We start from the raw sequence: 11,649 nt of genomic DNA on the forward strand, positions 1-11,649 counted from the left end.
TGTGTTTTGTCCTACATGGGTCAGAAGTTTTGGAATGACTTCATTTTTGGCAAGCATGATCTCTATGGTGAGATCATCTTCACCAAAAATCAGTCCATTCTGAAACTTCTAACCCGTCAAAAGTGGTTTACATAAAATGGATGGTCCACAATTCTTCAACTAGTAAACATGGGGTTAGAAGTTCTGGAATGGGCGGTCGATTACTAAATACCTATGTCCAAGCTTTCCCCACCCAGCTGTAAAAATTCTGACTTATTTACTGATCACAATATTTTTTTCTATACATTCTGAATATGAGTATAATACATTAGATATAAATTATAATATACCTCTATGGGCCTAAGCCAGTCCGAGCTGATAATTAAACAGGTCTAGTAACACTTACCAAACCCAGCTCATAAATGATGGGCTGGGTTAAACAGGCCCACGTATCATCTTCATTTCAATTATCATGAATACACACAAAAATTATTCACAAATTATACCCGAGTTTTTTGAATGATACAGAAAATGTCCATCAAATTCAACTCCTTGTAAAAATCCGATTTTTGTTAAAATTATCATTAATAATAAACAAAATATGTTATTATTTTTAAATTATTTTATATTTCTAATTTAGAATAAACATTAAAAATATAATATGTGTAGAAGTATCAAGTGTTATTAATGTATAATAAGGCTTAAATGTTAGATATAGATACATAAAAGTATTATACGCTCTTTATTTGCATAAGAATGAGTTCAAAGATGAAAGGTACTAACGGTATTTTGACTACTAATGGTGATTTTGAAAAATCCACATGTTATTGATGTGTAATAAGGCTTAAATGTTATATATACTTGCATAACTTCCTGCATTATATGCTCTTAATTTACATAAGGATGGATTTAAAGATGAAGGTTACTAGTAGTGAGATATAAAAATCTTAGAAAGATAGGGGAGTTCTCTAAATATTTGGATATAAATACTATAAAAATTTTCATATGTATACTACATACAAATTTTTGAAAATTTTCTAAAGTATTGATATTAAATTATACCCGAACCATTCTCGAATAGCTTTTTGTATGTTTCTAGAGCATTGGAATTGAATTATACCTGTTTTCTTAAGTGAACAAATTATACCCAAACCATACTACTAAATGCATATTCCAAATTATCATACGGATTAATCTTATAATGAATTTTTTCTTTTTTTGTTATACACAAAATTGCCAATAGGGGTGTCAAATGGATACCCATTTAATCGAAATCGTAACCGAAAACCCCGATTCTGATTCCTTTTTTGTTGGAACCGATTAGAGTCAGGTCTAAAATAAAGCTAATAGGAGCCGAAACCATGAAGTTTTCTATCCAATGGCTAAAATAAAACCAAACCAATAAGAACCGAAACCATTAAATTCTATCCGATTTATGTTATTTCTTTTTATACTATAGATAATTTAAGGAATTATTTTATTTCAAAATAATGCATGTTCCGTCAATCTTTCATTAAAGAAAATGGATTGGAGGCTAAAATGAGCTGTATCTTCTAAAATTTATCACTTTTAAAAAATAAATATATTTATAATGATTTGAAATACTTTCTCATCCAATTCTTGAAAATCAGAACAGGTGGGTATCCGGATGTTTTGGCGATTTTGGTTTCATTTATTTTGTTATGTTTTGGAACAGGACCCAAACCCACAAGATCAGGAATCATTATATTTATAATGATTGAACCGGAACGGACCCATTGACACCCCTAAATTTGCCAATTGTGTTTTACATCGAAATGCTATTTTTGCCAAACACCGAATTGCTACGGGTATGACACCTTATGTACATTAGTCACTGTTGGCTGGCAATTGTTAGGGACACTTATGTTCCTACTGCCCCAAGTAGCATTGATGGTTAAGTCAATATGAGCCTACTTGACACATAGTTTAGGCTCATGGACCTTATACAAAAAGCTTCAATTCTCTCAGCATGAGTACTGTAATACGGACCAAACCTTCAGAGTCTCTTAATCGGACTCTTAACTTATCACCAATGTTTTCCTCAATGTATCAGAAAATGTATGAAGTGTAATTTTGGATAAAGATTCACGATAATCACAAAATATCCAAAATAATCATATTTGTTATCCTATAAAATTATATTTTATTATAATAATTTTATTATTAATTATCAGCAGGGGCGGAGTCAGGATTTTCTTGTAATGGGAGCAAACTATCATTAACTATATAGTTGAAGAACTTGATTGGAGGGAGGTGAGAGTGTGGGGGTAAAAATTAGAGGGAGATGAGGGGTGTGGGGGCAAATGAGGAAAGAGATGAGGGAGTGGAGATAAATGGAATATGTAATTAGTTGAAAATATAGGGGTGTCTTAAAGTTCTGTGAGGCAATTGCCCCACCAGCTCCTTACTAGTTCCGCCCTGATTATCAGGATGGAAATTTCATTAAAATTAAACTGTATTGAAATGGAATAGTCCATCAAAGCATCAAGCTTTCGATAAGGACCCTCTTTCTATACCTAAATGGCAGGCCCACCCATGTATTGGTGGCCAATATCTACATCTCTCTCTCTCTCTCTCTCTCTCTAAGCTAACATATATCAAGTCTTCAGGTCGTACACGTGACACAAGCGCAGCGTTCAGTACTACTTGTGCAGCTAGTCTTCCCAACACCAGTGACGGGGGTCTTGGTGCACGTGCAGGGATTGCAACCACAATGATCACCACATGAGCAACGCATGTGAGCCATGCTAGGGTCTAACCCACTTGATGCTTCGGTCGATGAACACCTGCCCAAATTTTGTGCATTAAAATTATTAGTACATAAAAGGTTTCAACATGAACCTGATTTGACCCATCAAGAGGTGGGTCCCTCTACTCGGTAACGTGAGAGTAAAGAAGAGATAAGAATTATGTGAAGAAGAAGAAGAAGATAAGAGATGGAGAGACCTGCATGGTTTGCCTCCAAGGCATGGAAAAGGACATCCGCAGCTTTGGTTGCAACCTTTAATGTCTGCCATTTCGTTTAATTCTCTTCTCTCTTAGAAGAAGGGTTAAGTTTCTCTCTTGAGTTTCGACTCTACAGTGACTTCTATTTAAAGAACAACCAAAGCCTGATCTGGTGTCATGTGGCACTGAAAAAGATGGACACGTGTGACACGTGGCTTTCTACATGTTTTTAGTTCAAAACGTGGCATGCGTTGTCTCCCCCCCCCCCCTGTTGCCACGTGGAACTCTCTATTTAGTGCCTCCACGACCTATCGTATTAGATCCCATGTGAGACTTGATTTTTGGCTTCAATGGCTACCCAATCGAGATTTTCAAAACTGATTGAATCGAGATTGAAGACAAATCACAAGAAAAAAGTACCACTGAGATCCACTCCCTTACTCGATTACCCCACGTATCCAAAACTAATTAAGCTATGTAATCGAAATCCATTAGTTGATTCTGGGTCTATTACCACCCAATAAGTTTTTGGTTTGACTAGGGGTAATCATATTAGTACCCAATAAGAATTAGGTCTCCTTCTCTAGTGGATGGAAATTTAAGATCTTTTCACTTTTATAAATAAACATGGTAACTATTACATTGTAGGTGTATAATTATATTGGATGGCGTAGATTAATAAAATATTTTCTCGTGGTCACTAACACATAAATTTTTTTTAAGTTATATATATAAGTGTTGTGTCATTAAAGTCAATGAACTCACTCAAAGGATAAGTTGTAGTAATTAGAGTGACCCGTGACAAAGTCAAAGCACTCGACTAAGTGCAATTGAGGGATCATTTTTGTTAATGAAAGATCTTATTGGAATGACATAATTAATGCAAATCCTAACAAAAGATTTTCTAAGCTATTTAAGATTCTAATTACAATTATATTACTAGACAAAGATAAAAACAAATCAACCTAAGAAAGAAATCCAATTCAACGTATAATCAAGGAGGTAAGAATGGAAAGATCCTTGTGATTATAGAAGATAATATATTTCATGAATGAAGTTATCAAACAAAGGTTAACTCATGGGAATTATCCCTGCTTATTTGGTATGTGTGGATTGTGGGGTATTAAAATGATTTTCTATTAATGGTGTTACATGTACCCAGAGGATTTAGGCAAGATATGATGTTCTAAGAGACCAGTTGTTTACCCCCGTTAGTTGAGCCTACGAATCCAAAATCCTTATCATAAAAAAAAAAAAAATGAAGAAATATCAAGTCCATCACACATGTCAAGGATTTTTGACTCGTTTTATAACTTGACCTTCTTGAGCTCTTGCTAACTTGATTATTAGAGGGTCTTTATTTGGGAAAACCTCCTTGATCTAAGATTTTTTTCTTCTTTTTTTTTTTTTTTTTGCAAAAATCAGAGGGAGATCTTCTAGATTCGAGATTGAGAGTGAGGCAATTTTATTTTTTTACCAACATATATTTACAAAATTTTCATATATATATGTGCGAAGTGTTTGAACTCACTCAAAAGATAAGTTGTAGTAGTTAGAGCGACACGTGACAAAGTCAAGGCACTTGACTGACTGCAATTGAGGGATCATTTTCGTTAAGGAAAGATCTTATTGGAATGACAAAATTAATGCAAATATTAACAAAAGATTTTCTAAGATATTTAAGATTCTAATTACAATTATATTACTAGACAAAGATAGAAACAAATCAACCTAAGAAAGAAATCCAATTTAACGAATAATCAAGGAGACAAGAATGGAAAGATCCTTGTGATTATAGAAGATAATATATATTAAAATGATTTTTCATGAATGAAGTTACCAAACAAAGGTTAACTCATGGGAATTATCCCCGCTTATTTGGTATATGTAGATTGTGGGGTATTAAAATGATTTTCCATGAATGGTATTACATGTGCCCAGAGGATTTGGGCAAGATATGATGTTCTAAGAGACCAGTTGTCTGCCCCTGCTAGTCTGGCCTACGAATCCAAAACCCTTATCATAAAAAAAAAGGAAGAAATATCAAGTCCATCACACATGTCAAGGACTTTTGACTCGTTCTATAACTTGACCTTCTTGAGTTCTTGCTAACTTGATTATTAGAGGGTCTTTATTTGATAAAACCTCCTTGATTTAAGACTCTTTTTTTTTTTGCAAGAATCAGAGGAAGATCTTCTAGATTCAAGATTGGGAGTGAGGCAATTTTAACTTTTTACCAACATATATTTACAAAATTTTCATATATGTGTGTGTGTGTGTGTGTGAGAGAGAGAAGTGTTTGAAGGCTCTAAAAAGAGCCAAACATTTTTTTAAATAGAGATTAAAATTTTTGGAATGGACTAATCTTTTGTGATGATTTTTATAGTGAAGAGATTATCCTCACCGAAAATCAGCTATTTTTGAAATTTTTTGAAAAAATGATTGACTCTCTTTAAGACATTTGAACGCCCCTATGTATATATATAAATATTATATGATACTAATTAATATAATTATATAATTATATAATTATATGTTTATATATAATGCATTTAAATGTATTTTTTCTCTACATAAAAAAATAAAAATAAACAAGACTTGGGCCTGTATTTTTAGTGGGTTTTGCACATATACTTTTTCCCACTTTTAACACTTTCGGTGTGGTTTAGAAGTCCTAAAATCTAAATTGTAGGCCATCAAATATGTCTAAGCTTAGCCTACAATGTCCATGGCTTAGATCCCATTTGACCTGGGCTTTATACCCAGCCACAAGTTGCAGCTTATGGCACAAGGATCAACAATCATCACACCAACTGTAAAAGAAACTATAAAAACCATTGGAGACCTTACAGTGAAAGTCCAAGAAAAAAACAAATCAAAGAGAAGACTTTCTGATGTGTGAAGATCTACTCACACATCTTCTAAATTATTAAAAAAAAAAAAAAATAAATAAATAAATAAATAAGAATCCACCTAAAAAGAAGATAATAGATCATGAAATAGGCCCACCAAGTTTCTTGTGGGGCCAGTCAACTGAGGCTCGTCAGTCCTTGCAGTCAAATTTATCTATATATAGGAGGCCTAGAGACTTGATGGTTTTGTTAGGTACACCAACTGCCAACTGTTTGTAGGAAGATCCAAGAAAATCTATCATCATTGTCTAGACTCTTGGCCCACTTGTTACTCACTCTTTTGAATCAAAGTGTCTCTTTGAGGTGAACCGATTTCGTTGAAAATTTAAATTTAAATAAATAAACTTGGTAATAATTACTATAAAAGGATGATTTGATGGAGAAAATTAAGTGTGACTACCTAGCAAATAGAACCGGTTTCTGGTGGGTAAAGGGGCCCACAAGATATGATTCTGATCAAACAACAGGATTTTCACACAAAACATTGATTAGTTTTACTTGCTTCGTTATGGCTTCGCAAATGTTACCCAACACAAGTTCGCCAAACCACACAATCAAATATGACTATTTACTTTACTGAAAAATACTTATTATTATTATATTTTCATATAGATTTTTCTTACAGAATACTACTAATTATGATTTTAATTTTTTTATGATAAATTAATAATTCAGGTAGTAATTTTTATTTTTTAACAAGACACCTCCCTAAACTTGAAGAAAAAAAAATTAAATATATAAATATGAAATCCAACAATCGATATTTCTTTCCTAAACTTATTAAATATATAAATACATAAATTTAAAACATTTAATTTTATGTTTAAACTTATTAATTATTAGAGTTTTATCAATACGAATAAAATTACAAAAAGATTTATATATATATTAACTAGACACCTGAAATTAAAATGTATAAATACGAAATCAAACAATCGAGATTTATATCCTCAAGATAAGTATCCCTAGTATGTGTGTAATTCAAAGACATATAAATTTAGAGCATTGGATTTTATGTTTAAATTTGTTAATTATTAGAGATTTTCTTATCGAAATGAATAAAATTACAAAAGCATGAATCTCGTAACCACGGTAGTTAGTTTATTGAACTCAAAAAAAAAAAATTTGTTTTAATCTTTAATATTACAATGAGAAAAGGTCCTGATGCAAACTTAATTTTATGAATTTACAAAAATACTCTTTTAATCTTCAATATTATAATGAAATAAGTCAAATAAAAAATCAAAATTACCCTAATTAATATTTTAAATTAAAAAATACCCTTATAATATATTATATCATAAACTATGATATAAAGTTACCATATCTAATTAAAGTTTTCAAAAATAATTATAAAAACATTAATCTTACATAAATCAATTTTTGTAATACATATGCATTTGTGCGCCACCTGCAAATATCTCTGTAGTGTAGGTGTGTTTATGTATTACCTAAAATTTCCAATAAATATTATGCGATATATTTCAACGATTTGTAATGGCAAATTGTACATTATTTTGAAGATTTGATTTTTCATAGTGAAGCATTTTGTCTCGTTCTCAAAAAAAATAATTTCAAATTCTTTCTGATAAAATAATATATATATATATATATATATATATATATATAATCAATAAGCTAAGGTTAAAGGGCCCTTTTCTTTTTATTCATTTCATCGATAATAATTACAACTTAAATCATCTATAAGTATTCCTGATAACTCTTGAGAGATGTAACCTACCTTCTTAATTACCCAAAAAAAAAAAAAAAAAAAGCATGCCCATAAAGGCCTAATCGTGACAACTAATTTGTTGCTCTATCCTCTTCTCTCCAATGAAATTCAAATGATCAAGCACCAAATAAAGTTTGTGCTCAAATTTTGAATTTCTTTTACTGTTTCCTCATACTTTGACCTTACTTGGATTTGGCATTTTTTTGGCATTTATGGAATAGAGGGTGTCAGAAAAAATATTTTTCATTCTCCACAAAAATGTGTCATTTTTACACCGTAGTCTAGTTCGACCGTGAACCAACAACAATTTTGGTGCGTTGTAATCTCAAGGTGCAAATTCGATGCTCGACTAACTCTTGTTTCAATGAAAAGTAATGAGTTGTTAAGTTGTCACCCAAAATTTATGAGGCATTTAGCAAGGAATCCATTTTATATGGATGTATAAAATATTTTTCCATTTATTTTGTCCTTGTTATCTTATCTTTACCACTATAATGAGAAAAGGCGGAGTAGAATTGGTCCGCACCAAAATTTGAGTGGCTATAAATGTCCCCACTTTTATATTTAAATTTTATATAATCAAAATATCATTAAAGCAAGAAAATTGCAACTCACATTTATAGAATCGTGTTGCTTGGTTTTCAAAATTATAAAAATATCCCTTTTTTACTACAAATATACAAAAATCCTTTAACCAATTTATTTTAAATAACAAATAAACCCTTTAGATACAATGTGTTTGCACATGCCACCTTCTAGTTAAAAAAAAAAAAGATAATAGTTATCATAATATGGAAAACCTGTGATTTGATAAATATATGGAATGTGGATTTCAAGATTTATGGTCCATGAGTAAAGGTAAATTTCTAAAATTTTAACTATTGGGGGTAATTATTCATTTTTGTAAGATGATAAGGTAACAAGCAAAATTGATATTTCACCATATTAATATCAAGTACACTTATGAAATTTATTTAATCGATTAAAAATATAATTTATCCACCAAACATGTCTTTTAGAGACCTAATAAATAGCAAATAAGATGATTTCATGGCATCCTTTGTAGTTCACTCTAAATCGAAGACAAGGGCATTTATGTCAGTTATGTTAGTCTCTCACATAACCTAGGTCAAGGGAGCATACCATTGGTTTCAAAACACAGGGGTATCTCAAATATTAATCAAAACGTGGAGGGTATATCTAAGTCAACCTGCATCTAGCTTTAGAGAATTATGGGATTAAAATTAATATACAACATTATGAGGGGCCTTTTAGTAAATAATCCGCATGCACGCATTGGCAGTCGATGGCGTTAGAGAGGGGATATTGGAAACAAGGCAGATACTGACAGTCCCATCCCGTCCAATGGGTTAGAAAATTTCTAGAAGGTAAAGCGTGTTTTTTGGTGTCTCGTTTTTTCCCGTCTTTGCCCCCACCATACACGCGGCATTGGAGATTTTGGCGATATGAGTTATTTAACTGAGATTTCCAAAACTTTATTAAAATTTAAAACAAAATAACTTCGAAAATTAATAAAGCTGATAATGTTTGCGGAGTTGAGGATTTGTTAACATAAAAAATTCCTTTAAAAAATGCTTTCGTAATATATTTCAATTTTCTAATTATTATTATTACTTATTTGGGTGTTTTGTTTTTTTATTAAGATAGTTGTTTACGTATATAAATTGGTGAGTTAGAAGCTCTTTTGATTTAATAAAACCAATGAAATTACAAACACACAACATCTCTAGAGAGGGTTGGAGAGGAGAGGCAATGGTTTTGGTTGGGTATTTTTGGAAAAAAGAATTGTAGAGGTAGGGGTGGAGTCATGATTTTCTTGTAGTGGGGGCAAATTATGGTTAGTTGTATAGTTGAACAATTTGAAGATGAATGATTTTAAGGAGAAATTCAGAGGTTTTTTGTTAGAAATTGAAAAAAACGATATTTAGGTCATTTCCAATTAGTATATGAGAAGATTCGTTCAAGAGGCAATGTCATCAACAAAAAATTGAAAGGGGGGGGGGGGGGAGAATTAGAGGGAAGTCGGGGTGTGGGGGGGCAAATGAGGAGAGAGGTGAGGGAGTGGGGACAAATGGAATATGTAATCAGTTGAAAATATAGGGGTGTCTCAAAGTTTTGTTAGGGCAATTGCCCTTACCAGCTCCTTACTAGCTCCAACCCTAAGTATAGGAAATATAATAAAGTTGGAGGGATAGTTTTGAAAAGGCCAGAAGAGGAATGATAAAAGTTGGAAGGGGAAAGACACTAAAACTAAAAGTATCCTTAGACTTTGTTTTTAAATCTCAGTCACAGTTGTAGTTTATTGTGTAGATTTATTGACATTAAAATAAAAAAATAAAAAAAGTTGTAGTTTATTGTGTAGATTTATTGACATTAAAATAAAAAAATAAAAAAAAACTTCTATGCTATATTAGATATAAAATTATATATTAAATTATCTATCTAAAATTTCAACATAATTAATTTTTATTTTAATTATAAATTTTTTAATCCTACATAAATCCTAATTTTTGAAGTGCCCCCACTGACTTTACATAGAGAATATTAATTTCTATAAAATAAAATAAAGAACTATGCAGAACTAGCCCCAAAAGTCTGTGATACCATCTTGAATATTTGAATTGGACACAAAATATGCTTATTATCAACTAGGTTTAAAAATATTAGATTGAGTGGTTGATCCGTCTATTCAATTTCCCGGGGATGTACATATAACTAAGATCTCACAAAAAACTATGTAGTTCGACCTCGACATTTGCTTGGAAGACAAGTACTCCAACCAATTATATGATAATCGTTATGTTTTAAATGAGTGACTGTTTTATTTGAAACCACTAAAAGATAGTGGGCATGATAAGAGAGCAACCACTAGACCGAAGTAAGAGCCTGCTAACTCCATAATTGCTCCCACCTTTATCAAGGAGAGAAGTTCCTCACTAGATGAGGATTAGATCTTAGTTCCTATATCTTTGCATACTTAAAATAACTATGTAATTATATTCAATATTCATGAATTGACTTAATCATTGAAGAGTTTTTTACAAACAACGGATATGGTAGAATTAGGGTTCTCCAAGTGTCCTAGAGGAAAAAGTTATTCATCTTGGTTGTTTAGAGAAGCAATGAAAGTAATTATAGGTGGGAATGTTGATTAGAGGAAGAAAATTGCACGAACCAATCCACATAATAGGCAAGAGATGATCATAATGCCAAAGTCAGAATTCAGGAAATTTTGACAAGGGAAAAATTTAGAAAAAAAAAAAATGGGCAAAAATTGAAACAAGTCGAGGGAAATTTTGAAAAAACTAAAGATTTACTATACTTATGAATAATATAAAAATCATATATTTCATATGTTAAACATAATATTAAATAAAATTATAAAATTTTATATTAAATATAATACAAAAATATATTATTTTAAAGCTTTGTGAATAAGTTAGAATTAAATCGTTGATTAAAAGAATTGTGTATTAATCATAGCTTATAAAAAATCGGAGAATTTTGTCACCATGGAGACAATCAACACCTATAACAAGTGACCCATAGAGCAAAAGGAGCCAATACAAGATACAATGAATTGACAAGAAAAAAAGAGTCAAAAATCAAAAGGCAGCTCACAATAGAGAATAGGAGGTTGAATGGACTAATTACTACGTGTTCAAACTAAACATAGGCATGCTACACATTGAAAGGATGACATATTCAATTAGATGCCATGTGATTGAGTTGGCTCAATACTTATAGTCCAAGATTGATAAAAATTAATCATACCTTGAAGATCATTCTTACAAAATTTCAATCAATTATGATATTATTATCTCACGAACAATTGAGTTAAATTTAAGAGTTGTGATTTTCTAACTCTCCCTTTGACACACGCCCCCATACGGCCCTTAGTGTGGCATGGGCTAGGGGGTAAGCCTAATATCACCAATTTAACAGGGGATGTTTCTAAAATACCCTATATTTTTCATAAATATTTTTATTTATTTATTTTTAATGCAAAAAGGGTGGTCATTGTTCAATTTTGTAAAT

General features: G+C 31.3%; 1 protein-coding gene across 1 annotated transcript; it reads right to left on the reverse strand.

The window, feature by feature from the left end:
* Window positions 1–2,579: 2,579 nt before the first annotated feature.
* Window positions 2,580–3,105, reverse strand: ATMT4A (plant EC metallothionein family protein). Its single transcript, XM_086436402.1, has 2 exons — window positions 2,947–3,105; window positions 2,580–2,786 (listed from the first exon to the last, which is right to left on the reverse strand). Exons 1-2 carry the CDS (start codon window positions 3,015–3,017, stop codon window positions 2,606–2,608), a joined length of 252 nt encoding a protein of 83 aa, XP_086292528.1. The 5' UTR covers window positions 3,018–3,105; the 3' UTR covers window positions 2,580–2,605.
* Window positions 3,106–11,649: the final 8,544 nt, after the last annotated feature.

Source organism: Akebia trifoliata, chromosome 3 (assembly GCF_017979445.1).
Source record: "Akebia trifoliata isolate Shusen 1 chromosome 3, ASM1797944v1, whole genome shotgun sequence".
Lineage (NCBI taxonomy): Eukaryota > Viridiplantae > Streptophyta > Magnoliopsida > Ranunculales > Lardizabalaceae > Akebia > Akebia trifoliata.